Source organism: Etheostoma cragini, chromosome 14, assembly GCF_013103735.1.
Source record: "Etheostoma cragini isolate CJK2018 chromosome 14, CSU_Ecrag_1.0, whole genome shotgun sequence".
In the NCBI taxonomy this organism is placed as follows: Eukaryota; Metazoa; Chordata; class Actinopteri; order Perciformes; family Percidae; genus Etheostoma; species Etheostoma cragini.
In genome coordinates, this window is record NC_048420.1 from 11,843,253 (window position 1) to 11,861,864 (window position 18,612).

At 40.3% G+C, this 18,612-nt stretch overlaps 1 protein-coding gene across 2 annotated transcripts in view; it reads right to left on the bottom strand.

Moving 5' to 3' along the window:
* The window catches only part of gabbr2 (gamma-aminobutyric acid (GABA) B receptor, 2), a 172,392-nt gene that overhangs the window by 39,732 nt on the left and 114,048 nt on the right, over positions 1–18,612 (bottom strand). For both annotated transcript variants that reach the window (XM_034892018.1, XM_034892017.1), the window contains 3 exons: positions 18,257–18,389; positions 17,042–17,149; positions 11,706–11,828 (listed from right to left, as the gene is read on the bottom strand). In XM_034892018.1, coding sequence (XP_034747909.1) covers positions 11,706–11,828; positions 17,042–17,149; positions 18,257–18,389 — 364 coding nt within the window. The remainder of the gene's footprint in view (positions 1–11,705; positions 11,829–17,041; positions 17,150–18,256; positions 18,390–18,612) is intronic.

Below are 18,612 nucleotides of genomic sequence, written 5' to 3' on the forward strand. Positions count from 1 at the left end.
CAATTTACCAGCTAGAATGTCAACAAACACTGCACTTCTGAAGCAGTCCTTGAGAGTGCTTTCCTGCATGATTCACTGATAAGGCTGTCAGCTTACACATATTGTACACTGTTGTCCCCAAACAAATCAAATCCCAGTGCATTGCCAAAGCTAGGCAAAACAAACTGTGTAAATATTCTTCACAAAAATGACCAAAATCCTGTGTAAACTGAAACCTGTGTTGACGTTGTTAGATATCCAGGTTCAGTAGACATTTGGTCTGGCATTAAAGATGCATCTCAGTCACAATCCTGACCACCAGCAACGATCTGTATTGAACTGATTTAAAACAACAAGTTGCATCTAACAGGTAGTGACAGGAGTTCTGAAGAACTCCATTTGCAGGACCCCAGAACTTTCATTATGGGGAAAAAACGACCAATTACACATTTCTGGAACCAAATACCTCCTATATTGCCTCAGCTGTGACGGAGCCACAACAATATTTGTCCTTCTCGTGGATGATTTTTCAGTGTTAGACAATACAAAATAACAAAAAATCATTATGTAAGCTGGTTTATCTGCCGCTAAGAGAATAATTTTTAGTTGTTATCTCCTCATTGTGTCTTATTTCAAAGGATTATTCTTCCAGCTCTAGCTTCTCTCCTCCTCTGTTTTGGTTGTCATATTTCATATTGTTCAAGAAAGAGTTAATTACAACAAAGTATACATAAAAACATATCCAGTTTCTATTTTCATTAGTTTACAATGCAGCACTCTTTCTGTAGGCATTTTTCCTTTTGTCCTTTGAGGTGCAGAGAAGTCGTGACTCCTTGTGCTGGCCCGGACATGTAAACAACCGCCGAGACTATAAACAGAGGCAGGTATCCTCCAAGGTAAAACCTGTGACACACTTACTTAGCCTACCTTGGAGGATTTCGAAATAACAGGCCAATGCCAAAGGCACCCTGCTGCTCTGTGCCCAAAGAAAAGTAAAGTAAAACCCTGCACAATATCTTCAGAAATGTTTATGTAGAATAGTGATTTCCAAGCAGTCCGATATGTGTGTATCTAATTTGAAGTTGTTATATTGAGATAGTTGTGTGGTTTCTTATCAGCACGATGATCATAACAACTGAGACTCTTCTAATGCAAGATTCGAGATTGGGAGAGGGCCACTAACAATGCTGCTACCTACAGTAGACCCACATGACTAACATTCACCACAACACTACAACTTGATGCAACGCATAACCATACTTATGGGATAGATAATCTCTCAGCCACTCATGCAGCCATACAAATCACAAAGAGTGGGTAAGCTATGTACCCTTTTGTTCTCTCCCTCCTCTCTCTCCTTCTTTCCTCCAGAGGATGAAGGTCGATGAGAAAAGGCCTTGGTAGGTGGTGATTATCCCTTAATGACCCAGTTTACTTTGAAAGGGCATTGATTGTAGCCAGTGCTTACAAAGAAGCCCGTAAAGCTAATTTTAGCACAATTTTAGCACCCTTACTGAAGCATGGATAATGCTGCAGATGACACTGTTCTTCATTCTACAAAATAAATTCTGTGTAAGTATCAGTTCTTGTCCTATCAAATCATTCAGACTGGGCTAACTTGAATTTTTATCCCCTCATGAAATATTATGTTTTATTTCTCATAGAATATCATTCTAAGAATGAAGAGCCAACAGCATTAAATGAAATTCAAACACAACTATACTTTCCGCCTGCTTTTGCAGAGCAGGTAAGATCATCGTGTCCTTCAGATGGCATTCACACGATCAACAGTTGACTGCAACAGAGGACATGTTGGGAGTATAGGAGGAGGGAGGAGAAACCGTTGGCAGTGGAGTGTGTGTGTGTGTGTGTGTGTGTGTGTGTGTGTGTGTGTGTGTGTGTGTGTGTGTGTGTGTGTGTGTGTGAGAAAGGACATACATGAGTGTGCCAAAATCCAACAAATCACATAAAATTTTAAATAAATGCTTACCTTTTTCAAAGCATACCGAGGTTTCAATGTCTTTAAGATACACTAGGTAATCCAACACTGTGAACAGTTGCTTACCTTTTCTTTAAACCCCAATCCAAGGATCAGTTTACAGCACTCTTTCCACTCATACAAATTCCTACTTGGGCCTATGTAGTTGTGTACAACTATACAAGGTGCACATTCAAACGCATGAATACAGACCGGGGCTTGTTGTGTGATCATTGCATAGCAATCTTATTGTAATCATCATTGTTATCAAACATTTTGTGCATTCAAATGCTTGCAGAATATACCAACCATCTGAGGTTGAAAAATGATAAGCTGTGATGTTAAGACTATAAATAAATAAAAAAGCGAATGGGTTAACGTGATTTTGGTAAGATTATTGCATTAAAAATGTTGCAATGTTGTAGTCTTGGCAGAGTTTCCCACATGCACATGAACACACCCACCTGAAGGAGGTTCCTAAAACAATATTTCTGACTGCTAATGTGACAGAATATTATGTATAACGTGACTTTTTTTTCTCAATTAGTATGCACAAAAAAATGGGCAGCAGTGATGTTAAGGTACATACAAATTGTAGTACACTTGCAATGCCATTCAAAAACAACTAATGACGTTCTTTGATATGATCTCAAACATCTGTATGCATACTGCCTGGCTGACCTCGACCCAAATGGAATCCCAGTGGAGGGTACTCACTCTCTGCACACTCGTCATCTGTCTGGCTAGAGGAACTTTGCTGGCACAAGTCTCACTCTGTTAGGCCACACTTGCCAGATTCCACAACTCAACCTGCCAACACCCAATCCTGGCTGGAACTGGAGACACGACTGGTTGTATATCCCTTGCTTTGAGACGTGATATGGAATTGGAAAATTGATAGAACAGGAGATGGTAAATTGAGAGAAAAAGGATAGTGTTATGAAAAGAATGTACAGGACAAGGTCAAGAAAGAAAGAGAGAAGGGGGTGTGGAGATAAATGGAGGAAAGAGAAAAGGTAATATTTCAGGTCAGCTTGAGTTTTGTCCACCGGTACTGCTATCACAAGCTAGTTTTCAATTTTCACAGCTTTATCTGCGCACTCCAATTGGGTATGAGCTGGCTAAATAACAAACAGAAGAGGGGATAGATTAAAATGGGAGAAAGACATATAGAATAAGAAGAGGTCTGCAAATAGAAAAGAGGCTAGTAACATGATTTTAAAAGAGCAACGTCATACAGAGGGAACACAGGACTAAAATAAATAGATGACGAAGGTGAAGTGTGAGAGACAGTTCCAAAGAAAATAAACACGTGAGGAAAAGAAAACACAACAAATAAAAGAGAGGGGATTGAATGTGAGGGGGAGCAGCAGAGAGTGTATTAGCTGGTCTGTGAGAGGACTCTGAGAAAAGTTACCATTAGAAGTGAGAAGAAGATGGACAGAAAAGATGGGTTAAGATGTGTCTCACATCTAAGCTTAAATTTAAATAACCTTACACCCATGTATAAGTTAATGTTTCTGCCTAAAATGTTGACGTTTACCTGCATTTGTTTTCAATCTAAAGCCGAATAGAACTCAACCACATAAATATGCAATTATAACTGTTATTACTGTGAAGACACAATATGGTTAATTTTGCTGCATTTAAGCCAAACTCTAAAAACTGTATGGAGAGTATAATCTGTACTTGAAATGTTCTTGATTTGAAAAAAATAATAATAAAAAAAACGCGCCTGGAACCACTTCCCCAGAACTGGGTATTCTTTTTTGTGCAAACGTTTACAGCTTATTCTTCTCTGGTTGCAAGTCGCTATTAAAAAGAAGTAGAAGAAGAACTGGTAGGACCCACGGATGTGTTGGAGAGCGGGAGATGTGAATGAGCTGTTATCCATCAAAAATGTCAGCTCATTGGAAAGAAAAAAGGCGATACATGGTGCAGAGTTTTTAACCAAACATGGATTTCTAAGTATTTATTTACTCAAGTCAAAGGTAAAGCCGGGTGCTTAGTTTGCGGGGAGCAGATTGCTGTGTTAAAGGATCATAATTTGAAATTGCCACTACAATACTAAACTCCACGCAGGGAAGTTCAACTTGTATGATGCAGAGCGGGCATGGACATCTGAAGCTTTACTAGTTAAGCTGCAAAAGCAACACGGCATTCAGGGTTGCAGCAGTCAAGAACAGCTTTGTGATATCCTACAGAATCGCCAAAAACAGGAAGCCATTTTCTGAAGAGGAGTTTATTAAAGATTGTTTGGTTGACTATGCTGCGCTAATATGCCCAGGGAAAAAAAGAGGTGTTTGAGAATGTGCCGTCTGACATAAAATTAATATTGAGCAGAATCAAGTTTAGCCTATTAGTCTGGCCCTCCACAACAGTCCCTGTTTCAAATGTGTCCCCTTGGGGAAATGAATTGCTCACCCCTGCCACAGGCCAACGTATGGCGGAGACTGGCTAAAACTTTGCTTGTTTGAAAGCCATGATGTGTCTCTCTCTCATGGGTGGGCTAAATTCTCTTGGCAAGCAAAGCAGAGAAAGGGGAGGTAACCTTGCCCCTTATGACCTCATAACGGGCAAGATTCAAGATTGGCCCATCTGAGCTTTCATTTTCTTAAAAGGTAGAGCAGGATACCCAGGGCTCAGTTTAGATCTATCACCATTTCTAGCCACTGGGGGACCATAGGCAGGTTGGGGAACGCATATTGAAGTATATATAAGTGAATTTTCATGTCATGGGACCTTTAAATGTAATGTGTGACATGTGTTATGTTGTTATTACATGTGTATACATTTGAATAGATGTTTATACTTGTGTATAGATTTAATTAAAATGTAATTAAAAACAATATAGTTTTGCATTTTGTTTTATTTCCACTACATGGGAAAGATCACCCCTGCTCTGATTTACAGTTTTTTTAAGTGTAACTAAGTAACTTTTACTTAAAGTACATTTTAAATGGACTACTTATACTTGAGCAGTTTTTTTAGATAGGTCTTTTTACTTGTACTTGAGTAATATTTCATCAAAGTATAGGTACTTTTACTTGAGTACAATATGTTAGTACTGTTTCCCCTCTGCAAATTATTATTTGAATAAAAATAAAATAAAATAAAAGTGAGAGTATTCCAAAAAATATTAAATATACTTTTTAAACGTAGCACAACAAAACATAATTAGAGGTGATTCACCTACATTGCATCGTCAGTAAATATTCTTTATATATGCTTCTTCTAGGCAATATTATTAGGAAACACTCAATTAACTTTCACTGTTATGCGGGTGACACCCAATTTTACCTAATATTGCCCTGGCCTCCAGCACTACTGTGAGAAATCTAGGAGTTATTTTTGATAAGGAGTTATCCTTTAATGCCCACTGAAAACAAACCTCAAGAACAGCCTTCATCTTCGTAACATTGCCAAAATTAGGAACATTCTGTCTCAAAACAATGATGGAAAAACTAGTTTGTTTGTTACTTCCAGGCTGGACTACCTTAATGCCTTATTAACAGGATGCTCAAATAAGTCCCTTAAGACTCTCCAGCTGATCCAGAATGCTGCAGCGCGTGTTCCAACATGAACTAAGAAAAGAGATCATATTTCTCCTGTATTAGCTTCTCTGCACTTGCTTCCTGTAAAATCCAGGATTGAATTTAAAATCTTTCTCCTGACCTACAAAGCTTTAAATGGTCAAGTGCCTTACTGTCCCACTAGAGCACTACGCTCCCAGAATACATAGTTAGTTGTGGTTCCTAGAGTATCTTAATTAGAATGGGAGCCAGGGCCTTCAGCTATCAGGCTCCTCTCCTGTGGAATCAGCTTCAGGTCTGGGTTTGGGTTTGGGAGGCAGACACCCTCACCACATTTAAGAGTAAATTTAAAACTTTCCTCTTTGATAAAGCTTATACGTAATTAGGGATTGAGGAGTCGCAGCATCCGCCTAGCCCGGCCCACCTGCTTCTCGTCAGATTCAGTTACCATATAATCAATAATATAATAAAACTAGAGGGAGGCAGGGCATTATAGACCGATCAGGGAGGGGAAGAGTTCTGCCCGACCAGACTCCTCTCTTCGCCCTGTCTCTTTTAATTATGCTGTTATAGTTTTAGACTGCTAGGGAAATTCCTTAGACACATTGAGCTCCTCTCTCCTTTATCTTTCAATTTGTGTGCATCCATGTCCCAGAAATGCCTGTTACTAACCATGCCCTGGGGAATTATTCCATGGAGTCCTTATGTTCTTTTTCGCACAGCATGTTTTCTTGGATTAGGGAGGCTCCAAAATCAGGGTTACAGCTGTCGCCGTGGTCCTGCTACATGTCCTGCGATGCCCTGTTACATCTTACTACGCTCTGCGGTGCCCTGCTACATCCTGCTACGTCCTGCTGTGACCTGTAACGCCGTGCCATGAACTACTTCCAACTACTATTTCCAGTCAAAGTTTCATTATCTGGTATTATGACTATTATTGCCACTATTCATCACATCCCCAACCGGCCCCGTCAGACACCGCCTACCAAGAGCCTGGGTCTGTCTGAGGTTTCTTCCCAAAAGGGAGTTCTTCCTTGCCACTGTCACACTGCTTGTTCATGGGGGAATTACTAGAATTGTTGGGTCCTTGTAAATTATAGTGTGGTCTAGACCTACTCTATCTGTAAAGTGTCTAGCGATAACTCTTGTTATGAGTTGATACTATAAATAAAATTTAATTGAAATTTGAACTGAAAATAATACAACAATGCTTATGAAAACACAAACTTTCAAGATTGGATATGATCACATGAAGAACAATCAAAAGCATAAGTAATTACTTGTAATGACAACAGATTCAAAAATTGCCCTTCTCACATGCTGCATGCAGCATATCTATTCTCTACAATGGTGTTTCCCTCTTTTCAGTAATTGTTTGACTAACAATGTGTTTATCCCATCCTTTGAAAACAGTATGTATATATTTTAAGAAGAGATGGTGTTTCACAGCCTATCTGCAAGAGAAGTACTAAGAATAGCCACTTAAGATACGTTATCATGCCATAAGTAAAAAAAAGTGGCTACCTGATATCTCATAATCTCATAAAAAGAGACATTTCGAGCAGTGAATCATACGTTGGTTTGCTACTGCAATGATATGATATTGGAAACAGATGTGTGCGTTGTCAAAGCCCTGGGATAAAACTCCCTCCCCCCATCCCCCTCTCTTTCTCTCCCTCTCTTTGCCTTAAGGAGTACAGGTGGGGATGGATAGGGGAAGGAAAGGGGGGGAAGGATGTTTAAAATGTTCTCTGTCTGTGTCACCATCCTAAAGTGGGTGTCCTACCCCGCTATTTTTGTCCCATGGATCAACAGTGCGGCTCGCCGCGTTTTGGATGTCAGAAACCATGGCCGTTGCCATGGCGATGCCACACTGCAATATAAGCCAGCCCGTCTGCCAATCCTTGCAGCAGCTTCCAAGCTGGGAAAAACGACAGAGGAGGGGGGTGGGCACAAGAGAACAGACTGGTGTAGGGTCTGCGGCAGGATCCACCAGAATGTTAATCATCCTTTCTTGACGATTTGTCCTTCATTATGCAGGAGACAATGCCCAGGACAACAAAAGCGGGCTTTAATGTGTGCGTATACACACAGCATATGTAAAAAGCATATCCATCCACATACGCTCTACATGTACACAGGCTGAAACATTCATACAAGGTCATATGCATGAACAAACACAATGTACAATACACATGGCACAAACACATAAATATGAACAGTTCACACACACATTCACATTCTACAATACACGTGTGCACTCACATTGCAGACATGTGTCTATAAGGTTTAATCTGATGGAAACCAGCAGTTTGCCCTGCTGCTGAAACATCCAGGCCATTAACAAATGCTCAATTATTAACAAGCCACAAAATGGATCTAATTGCTCACTGCAGCCCAACATCTCCATCAGCATTCCTAGGACGTTTATGGAGCAGCCGGAGTAATTCCTGCTCTCAGTAAGCTCTCTAGGGTGAAAAAGACACTGATATGCAGAGTATTTCCCGGGCTTTTGGTCAGACCAGTGTAAAGAAATGGGGAGGAGGTGGAGTTGCAATTACCATCTTGGCTAAATTGCCTTTAATCTCATACCCATATTTTATTGAATTCAGCATATACGGCTGTGTTTTATGTACAGTGCATATTGAAGTATAGATCAGAGGCCTGGCTTGGTTTAAATATGTTGTGGACAATGTCAAAGTCACAAGTCATTTCTGGTGAAGGCATATCATCTGCATACTGTAATTAAAATAAGACTCTGGGGTCACTTTCCTCTCATTTTAGAGTCTCAAAGACTTAACTCCCTACATGATCTCTGGCCCTTCTTTGCTTTTATTTGGGAGGGTATTAAATCAGTCATGTTTTATGGAGCATTCCACAAGGATCTCTTGTCAGCCTCTTCCCAGTTTCATCTTCTTGCTAATTCTAATAAAGGATGCAAAGGGGGATGCCCTAGTTTTACTAATGGTAGCTCATTAAGCTTAGCTTGCAGGATTCAGAGCAGTGGGTTCAACCCTGGTGATGCAGGGTATTGACTTTGTCCATATATCCACTGGGTAAATCTTGGCTTTATAGCGGGAGCAACATAATTTTACCCCAAATCTCAACTATAGCCAATTACCCACTTACAAATATTAAATGTACCCGAACCCCCACAGGGAATAGATGTGGTTGCATGCAGGAGTACCCACTTAAGTATACTACAGTAAGTTTCTCTCTTTAACAGACACTTGCATTTATGATCATTTACAGTATCTAAACTGAAAAAGCAACTACTGTATAGTACCTCTCCTGTAAACAATGTGTGAGTACTGATGTTGGTCCTGAGTCAATAAGGAAACCGTCCTGTGATGGGTTAAAGTAAAAATGCAATGGTCTAGCAATCTGTGTATCAGTTCAATAACATTGCATTGTCATATTGCATACCCTTGGGTACAGCAGGTACTGTAGTTACAGCGCTGTAAACCCAAGGTCATTGCTATTCCCAATCCTCCACAGTGAGGTAGGGGGTGTCTGACAAAGAAATAGAGAGAGAGATACAGAAATGGAAAAAAGTACGGGAACGGATGGAGGGAAGTCACAGGAGAGGGGTGGCCTAGCAACATGGAAGAGCTCACAGGAAACTGGGTAACTACTGGTCCTTCTCCTTGCACCAACTAGTGTTAGTCTCACTGGCTCTTAAGCGCTATGGAAAACATCTACCATGGTCCCATTCCTGACCCACTCTAACAATTATCCCTCAACCAAATGAGCGTTTCAGAGAAAAGGTGGAAAGAAGCACATTGAAAGAAACACATTGTTAACAAACACAAAGGGGCTATGTTGGTGGGTGTGTGTTGCTACATGTACAGGTAGTAAAGATAAAATGAAATATGATCCAGTAAGTTGAGTTTGACTAAATAGTTGTCCCCGCTGTGCCCATGCAGCAGCGTCATTGAAATGAATGAGAAGGTTGTGTTATTTGAGGCCTAACTTTCCACTGTCTCTGGTAATATGTTTATCCGTTTCTCTTTAAAATGCCTTGTCTTGTTTATTACAATGAACATTGTGTTTGTCCAAAATACGTTAACATTTCTCCCTCTCTTCATCCTTGCCCCCTTTCTGGGTATTCCGGTTGCCATCTGGTTTCTGGTCCCACCTGACAAGCCTGGAGGCCCAGAGGAGCTTTAGGCTGCCTGTGCCACAGCTGAGCCCCAAGGGTCCACTGACACTGGTGCTGGAAATCTGGGCAGGCATGTGGAGTCTCTGCCTTAGCCCAGGCGTGCAGATCCATTACCCAAGGGGGGATGCAGACTCCTACACTGAGTGGTTAACATATTCACAACTCTCCACTGGCTGGGGGCTTAGAGTCTGAGAATACTCCATAAAGACCCGACTGCATACACTGACAACATTCACAAATTAATATGTTAAGCAAGGCTTTGCTACACCCTTTAGGCAGGCTTAAATATATAAGTGTCTATGATCAAAAATGAAATACTTCTTTGTCTAGAGACGTACAAATGTGCTAAGTATACCTTTAGAGTACACCATAAGGAGCACAAGAATTTAAATAAATCTGGCAAGATATCATTTATCTCTCACTAGTTTCTTTTTCAGAGATCTCCCACATGAATGTTTTCATCAAGGACTAAGACAGAAAAAACAACCTCAGAAAAGCTGACCCACTCATAGCACTCTTAGATAAGCTCTATTTATCACTTTACAGGGTTTTCATCGAATTGAAGAAATGAAAAAGTCAAAACTGGGTGCCAGACAGTGTCAACCATCCCCCCAAAGGACCATGGCAACAAGCAAGCAAACAACAAGAAAATCCCTCAAGAATCCACCATTCAACTCTGCCTTTCACTGCAGTGACCGTGTGATACCATGTTTAGTCGAAGGGTCAATGAGGATTCAACCAATGCTGTAGATTTCTGAAGACTTTGGTCTCTTGGGAGTCAGTTAACAGTCTTGCGGCCTACATACAGAAGTGTATAAGGGACTTAAAAGACAACTCATTAGGAAAATTTATACTCGGCAGTTTCCATAGTGTGTGATCTTCAAAAACAGATGAGAAGAATGGCGGAAGAATTCCTCCTGCTTGTCAATTAGCAGCAACAGTAAAGTAAACATAATATCTCCTGTTCCATTAAAATGTCAGCCCATGAAGTAAATAATAATTAACAATGTAAAATTGATTTTAAAATAATGCTATTTATACTTTAACACATCCAGTGACATGGACATATCCAATAAAACCTACCAAAGGCCTTTATATGAAATCAGATTAAATATTATTCACAGTTGCCCTCGGCCTAATGCGAGCCCATCTTTTTGTGTAACAGTTTAACAGATTGAGGAACGAATAAGTTCTGCAGCCTCTTATGCTTAACAAGTGAAACGCTGAACCATCTATTTAACGGCATGAGTTGATATTCTCAGAAACAAAACCAGAAAAAGACAAGACTCAAATCTATTTTAATATATGCAGCTCAAAATCTTCCTGACTCAAGCATTTAACCCACCATCTTAGTGTTAAGCTGTACAGAAAGACAAACATATCAATCATACTGCAATATTATATAGTACAGAAATATGGAAAAATGAATTAAAACTCTGCTACTTTAACCTGTGCGACTAAATCCTCTGAGAAAATAAATATGCAGTTCTGCCTTTCTTATTCACATTCTGCATTCCCTTAATACCATTGACAGTTATGTGCTAATATGTCATGCCAAAAACACACTTCACTCACCATCAACCTCTACTGCCAAAGCTACAGTATGTTCATATTAGCCAATTGGGCGCACAGCTAGACTAATCCTGTACCAATGTTAGAGAATCTGAGTCTACTCTAACCAATCACGGCAAAGGAGAGCTCATGTCTACTCCATACCCCACCACCTCTCCAGCAGGGAGAAAGTGATGCCAAGTGCCTCTTTTCCAACGGGCCTTGCCAAAGTCTCTCATCCAAGCTGGCAAATGTCCGGCCATGGAATAAGGGCAGGAGGCACCAATGGCTCTCGTCCTGACCCAAAAATAACAAGCACAACAAAAGATGCTTGCGATACAGCCCAAGGCGGACATTTTGTTTGCCTGAACTCCAAACACACACAGGCATTTTAGCAAGAATCTGTGTGACGGGAATTCTCCCACCTTGGACATATCATTTTCCATCAACATAAACAAAATCACAATCAATAGCAAGTTTAGACATTGTAATGCACACTGACCTCCAAGCTGTACTCTTCCACAGTCCTCTTAAGCGGGTCCACAACCTGCCAGCAAATCAGGATGCACAAGTCGATTAGCAGCATCCCGCCAACAATGATCAACAACTTCTGGTCCTTTATGATCTGTAGGGGGAAAACAAGATAAGACGCTTGTATTAGCACAATACTGCACACCTGCTAGTGCTATGTAATTGTATATGTGGCTGTAGAGCCACTTCAAACAACATTTCTTATTGACCACTGTTATTGTCCCATCTAAGGACCAGGAACCCTGCTGGTTTCATTATAACATCTAATCAGGGACTGATTACAATGCATTTAGCTGCAATTAACCACCTACTAGGATAGGAAAAAGACCAAAGAACCCAGACCTTGTTCAGAATTTAATACTAACATTCTTTTTCACTGTGGCACATGTCAAACATTTAGCTGACTGCACTCCATTGGCCCAGGACTGAAAGCCACAGGTGGACAGGTCTGTCAATACTATGCCATGGAAAGACATGATCTTGTTACCTTGTGGCCAGAGAATGTGAGAAAGATCCACCAAACAGGAGCCAGCACTGTTGACCATTAAAAATTCTTTTTTGTACAATGAACTTTAGAGGGATGAAAGTCATGACCTGTGTGTGATCTTTATTTATAATAGCGTTTGACTGTGTGGAACGGCAGATCTAAGGAAAGGTCAGGGAACACAGGCTGGGCTGTGTTTGGAGAGTATCACATAGCCCAGATGCAGCACAGTGGTCTCACACAGGTCTCCATCCACCGGTGGCTCAAGATGAGATGCATGAGGGGGTTGTTTTTTGATCTGGTGTCTTTTGATGGTGTTAGCATTCAACAAATACAGGCAAAGCAAGACGTGGCAAATATATTGTAGAATTACTGCTTTGCGGTAGAAGATAGAAGCAGAGCAGGACAAACAATTGCTTCAAAGCCAATGAAAAATTATTTGACACAAAAATGGACGGCAATAGAGCTACCTGCATTTTAAATTAAATTAATTTTGGTCAAATTGTGCTAATTAAACTAATGTTCTATCATTCTAAAAAGTAAACAGTTGTAACAAAGATATGCAAGGTGTGTGATCTTTGAGGGAAATTTACAAAAAACCTCTACACCACCATCTGCTCAATTGTGAAATGTTACTCTGCCAATTGAGCTTGCTACACAAACTACGTAATGACTCTAAATTACCTGAAGTGTTATTTACAGTTTTCTTGTCCCCAGTAATACTGGCACTTTGACATTTCAGTTGGGTTCTAGTCACTTTGCACCATATATACTAAATAATTGAAAATGTTAAATGCGACAACAAAAAAGATCAGTAATAAGAATAGAATATAGAAATAAATAAGCTGTAGAGAGCTCCATATATTTTACATTCAAAAGTAAATTGTCCATGTACAAATAGACACGTCATGAGGTGATACTAACAGGTTGCAACCATTCTCTTAGCCGCTGTAAGTCCAGCACATTTTTCAATTTTAGAGAACTTAATGGCTGGCAAATCATTCAGAATCAAAACACTGATAGTAACAGTTACAGTATTGTTAATCAAGGCAGATATTTTGGATGCAATATTGAACTAACCAACAGGAGCGCAATCCCAGTTTATGTGAAGATATGTACCTTGAGCTTTTAGTGGGCAGAAAGTGCACAACAGACTGCTAATTACATTTATGTGATGCATTTTCACAGGGGTAAGATATGTGCTCTGAATGAAATTGTAGTGAATTTGCTGATGGTCTGGATTGCATGTTAGACCATACATCATACCAGTTAAGATTGATGCTCAGGTCTGGGCAATCACGTTCCCAGATCCTCTCAATAGGAAGGCCAAAGCAGCCAGATATCACCAAAAACTGATAAAGCCTGGAAAACATACCACAGGATTTGGGCTCAAAGGTAAATCATTTTCAGATAGATTGATGGGCAAAAATCTCTGCCAGGAGACACTGTATGCCCTGAGTGCATATTTTAATTGAAGGGAAAAGAAACTGAGGAAGGTGGTAGAATGAATGCAGTTTGTAAGTCAAAAAAATGTAAAAAGCCAGCTTTGCTAAAATAATGAACCTCCCTCTGTTCCCACTGTGGAGCTGTTATAGGCCTCCCACAAATTAGAGTGTTTTATGGTTGAACAATGGAGAAATTTGCCAGTTACAAGCTATACGGCAATATGTTTCAACCAATCCCCAAGTATTGATGAGATGAGAGATAATGGGGCCAAAGCGTAGCTGGCACTGTTTGTTAGAGATATTGGCAAAAAAAAACGTTATGGAGTGACCATGATTCTGTCATAGCACTTTCTAAAGTACGCCAGCAAACAGACATATTTGGGTCAAACCAGGTAAGGAGGGGCCTTAACACAAAAGACCAAAAATAATGTTTGAAGTTGGGAACTGAAAGGACATTATCTTCCTTCCTCCTCTGTAGGGTATACATCTTAAGTTGGGGCTGCTTGACTTTCTAGATAAATTTAGATACTGCAGACTGTAATTTATGCCAATAATCAGAATGAGGGGTAAGAGGCAGCATAGAGCTCACAAAATGAATCCTGGAAAAAACATTAATTTTAACCACAGAGATACTTGCTTGAATAGACAGGTGGAGACCCATTCATCTTTTCATGTCTTTCAAAACGTTGTTCAGAGCAACAGAATATGTTATGTTTAACAATCTGGTTTACGCATTGAGGGAAAACCTCAATGCCTTAATATTTAAACTGTTTAACAATGGGAATGTTAGCAGAGATGCTTGAATTGCAAGCAGAATCATTTAAATGAAGTTGTGCAGACTTTGACCAGTTAATTTTAAAGCCTGATAAGTTTCCATACTCCTCGCATAAGGATAGAAGGCGTGGAAGCAACTGAGACTGACCATAAGAATGACTAATAAAGTCTGTCAAAGGCTTTCAGTGCGTCCAGTGAAAGAAGTGACAGTGGCGTCTTACGGTCTTCTGCAGCATCAACAAGGTGGTGAAGGCGTAGATGTGGTAGATGCTGAGTTATGAGTATTGTTTTCAAGATCGAACTTCAAAGCTCAACTAGATATATATATATATATATATATATATACACACTATATATATATATATATATATATATATATATATATATATATATATTGAAGCTGATGTGAAGTCTAAACCAACAAGGGAACGGGACTAGCTGTCTGCTTTGATACCGTAACATAATTTGGGTTTTAAAGTTGTAGCCACGCTTATTGCATTGTAACAACGGTATACTACTATTGAGCCATTAATATCCAGGAAGGAGTATGATCCTTTATAAGTTGCTCAAGATGTTATTTTCAGACAACCTGATGTGAACACAATTATGTGTGTGCTTGTGCGTGTGCGTGTGCGTGTGCGTGTGCGTGTGCGTGTGTGTGCGTGTGTACTAAGGAGTACTTAGTAAATTACCAAGATAGGAAGACTGACAAATAGATGCTACTGGGGCTTTGGGGTAAAAGGTGGTGCAAAACAGGTGTATGTTTATCCGTGTCTGTTTGTGTGTATTGGGAGGAGGACATTGACTGACAGCTCCCCAACACTCTGTCTCTGGCACTGAGCTCTTTAAGAAGTAAAGGAGTGCCGGCCGTAGCCCGCCGAGTGGAACCCTTATCGAACACAACCCTGATTTACAATCTGTGCTCTCCCAGTGTACGGGAAAGAAAGTGGAAGGGAGGCTGGCGGAAGGAATGAGAGATGCAATTCCAGCCCCACTGTTTGAAGAAAAGATGGCTAACACTTGCACTTGTCCTTCCCATGACAGTGCTTGTCAGAGATTTTGGGGCACCAACAGCAACTATCACTCTATTGAAGCCAAAGTTGCACTCAATCAGTGTGGAGGAAGAGCAATGTGCGTGTGTCCTGTAAACAGACCCAGGCCCTGACCCAACAGAGAATACATCTTGAAGTTTGAGGGCTAAAATATGCAGTAGGGGTAAATACTGCTTCCAAAGAAATACTGTTTGTTGTCTCTGTTAGCAATGGGAAGAGGGTGGGAGAGTGGGAACTGAGCAGAGACAATTGGATAGGATGGATTAAGCCCAAACTACTAATCTCTCAATAAGATAATGAAAAAAAGAAAAAGAAAGGCCAGATCAAGTGTCATTCATTTGCAAACAGCTAAACAAACACGTGGCGATCTTGTTGACCCAACTGCAGAATTGCAGTGGAAACAGATAAAGTAAAGCTCGGTCACGGGCGTGGCTCAGTGTCTAACCTGTAATCTGGATCATCTTTATCTTCATATATCCTTTGCCCTCTATATCCAGCTTTCCCCTTCTCTTTTTTAAAGGGTTCAACCTACTTTCTTCACCATTTGTGCCATGTTGTTTATCTTGTCCCTTGTTCTGCCCTGCTTTGCTTTCCTCCGTCTCTCTCTTCACCCTCCCTTCTGCAATTACTTTTCTACATCACTTCAACCTCTCCGACTCTTTGATCCATTCCTTTTTTCCTCTCTCTCTCTCTCTCTGGCAGGCTACCCACAATTCCTCCAATATGCAAGAGGGTGTGTGTGTGTGTGTGTGTGTGTGTGTGTGTGTGAGTGAGTGAGTGAGTGAGTGAGTGAGTGAGTGAGTGAGTGAGTGAGTGAGTGAGTGAGTGAGTGAGTGAGTGAGAGAGAGAGAGAGAGAAATAGTGGGAGAGTGGGAGAGAGACAAAGGGGGGGGGGGAGCAAAATCTATAAATACAAAAGGCCAAGCACAGTTCCAACACTGGGTGAGCTTGGCACCACTTTGTATAACTAGGCCAGTGAAACAGATTGTGTCAGATGTTTAAAAAGCCATTTGTATTTCTGAATCTTTTTTTTCACAGAGAAGACTCCAACAGCAGGTGCCAGGGGCTGCCAGTCTTTCAGAGTGTTTGTGAAAAAGTATGAGTGTGAATACAAGCACCCACTCACCAGGGTTGGACTTTCAAAAGGCATGTGAAGCTTCCTATATAAGACTGTCAGGTCTTTAAAGGAGATGTTTGTAGTCATATGAACAATTATCTTATCCAACAGATGTACATGGTGTGATATAAAATGAATGTTTCAGAACAAGGTTTAAGCAGAATAGACCGTGGCATTTCATGAGAGCAGTTTGTCTGGGAAAAACAAATACATAAAAAGGAACAAGAAATACAAAGCACATTTATCAAGAAGGAAAACAAAGTACTTAAAATTTTACCATGTGTGTCATAATTTAAACAATCAAATGTACAGTATCAGTAGAAGGGAATTTCTACCATATATAGTACTACTACATGTAAATAACCTTTAACTCAATTTAGTTCCTCTCATATATTAATCAAAAAATGTAATATTACATATAATATTTTCCAATACCTTCTTCTTCATCTTGACATTTTTAAAGATGGCGTGTACCCTCCAGGTCTTGGCAAACATGGCGCCAAAAGCTGTTGTGTATCCAACAATGAGGATCCATGTCCGAACCTATCAGAACAACGAGAACACACATAATTGTGTCATGTCTTAAACTAGTCATCAAGGATTGAAATAACATCTGATCCGTCGAGTATTTGCATTCTATCCACAGAAGGTGCTACAAAATAGCTTTGTGAAGCATTCTAAAAATAACAAGCTGTCAGATTTATTTTTCTTCCTTAGGTGTGGAGCTGTGGGAGAACTTCCTGGACCATGGAAGCTGTCACACTCCTGAGAGCATTTCATCTTAAGGAGGAACAAAATGTAGACCTCTGACTGCACTGGCACAAAGGACACTGCTGACATGTTTTAAAAGCTTAGAAGTTGAATAAAAACTATGAACTCCTAAAATAGCTAAAGAGTGCTTCTCTTTACCATACTGTATGTGTTCAATTTGTTTTTTATGTGGATATCTGTGTGTGAGCCCCTTCTGCACCACATACTTTAAACCCTTCCCACATTTACACCTGGCTTTCTTCACCTGCCATTCTTCAACGTATCTAGAGAGCAATAAAGCCAGGCTGGGACAGAGCACTGGGTAAAGAAGACAGCTAAAAAACAATTACATCACCCATTCTCAAGGAGACCAGCACATATTGATTGGTGGTGAACCTCTGTGGTGCTCTGCTGTAGAACCTCGTCTGAAGTGACACGCTCTGTTTTGGCTCTGCAGCAAAGCTTCAGTCAGGTGGTGGCAGCTCAAGACGTGCCCTGACTAACATTACTCTGGTGCGTGTGTGTGTGTGTGTGTGCGTGTCTTGTCTGTGTCTGGGAGGGTCGTATCTCAGTGGAAACCGGTTATCACTGTAATCAAAACTCTTTAATTAATCCAACATCTACATAGTCACACAGTAATGCTACCTAGGGAGAGACACTTAATGTGCTCCATGCTAGCTAGCAAGCCAGAGAGAGAGATTCAATCAGTTCTCACTTAGAGTCGGTCACATAGTGCATTTGATTAGTGTTTCAGCAGGATTTGCCATAATTTAGCTCACATCCACAACTATTTTCTAAGTCGATGAGCAAGGTTCGATTGTACTATTTGGAACTGAATATGACGGGAAGTCAACTCAACTTCTATTATTTTGATGTATTAGTAGTGTTGAGGGAACTCACAGTGCAGAGGGTCTCAAACTCTTTGTCGGATACGAAACCTCCATCCAGGCCAAACAGGAAGATAGAGGCGTAGGAGAGCAGGCCTCCTAGGATGATTAGGTTGTTCATGTATGGACTGGACATCTTGATTAGTCTGGAAGAGAACAGAAGATTGCATTAGAATGTATTCAAATAGAAAAGAATGAAATAGAATTGGTCCGATTAAAAAAATACAACAGTAGGATATTTGGGTATGGAGGAGAGTAAAATGTGAAATAATAATCTACCTGCAGCAAAAGGTTAATCATCACTCTCATGCTTCATCATTCTTTCACTTCATTCCCATTCAACCTTTCCTGATTCTTCTCCTCCTTCAT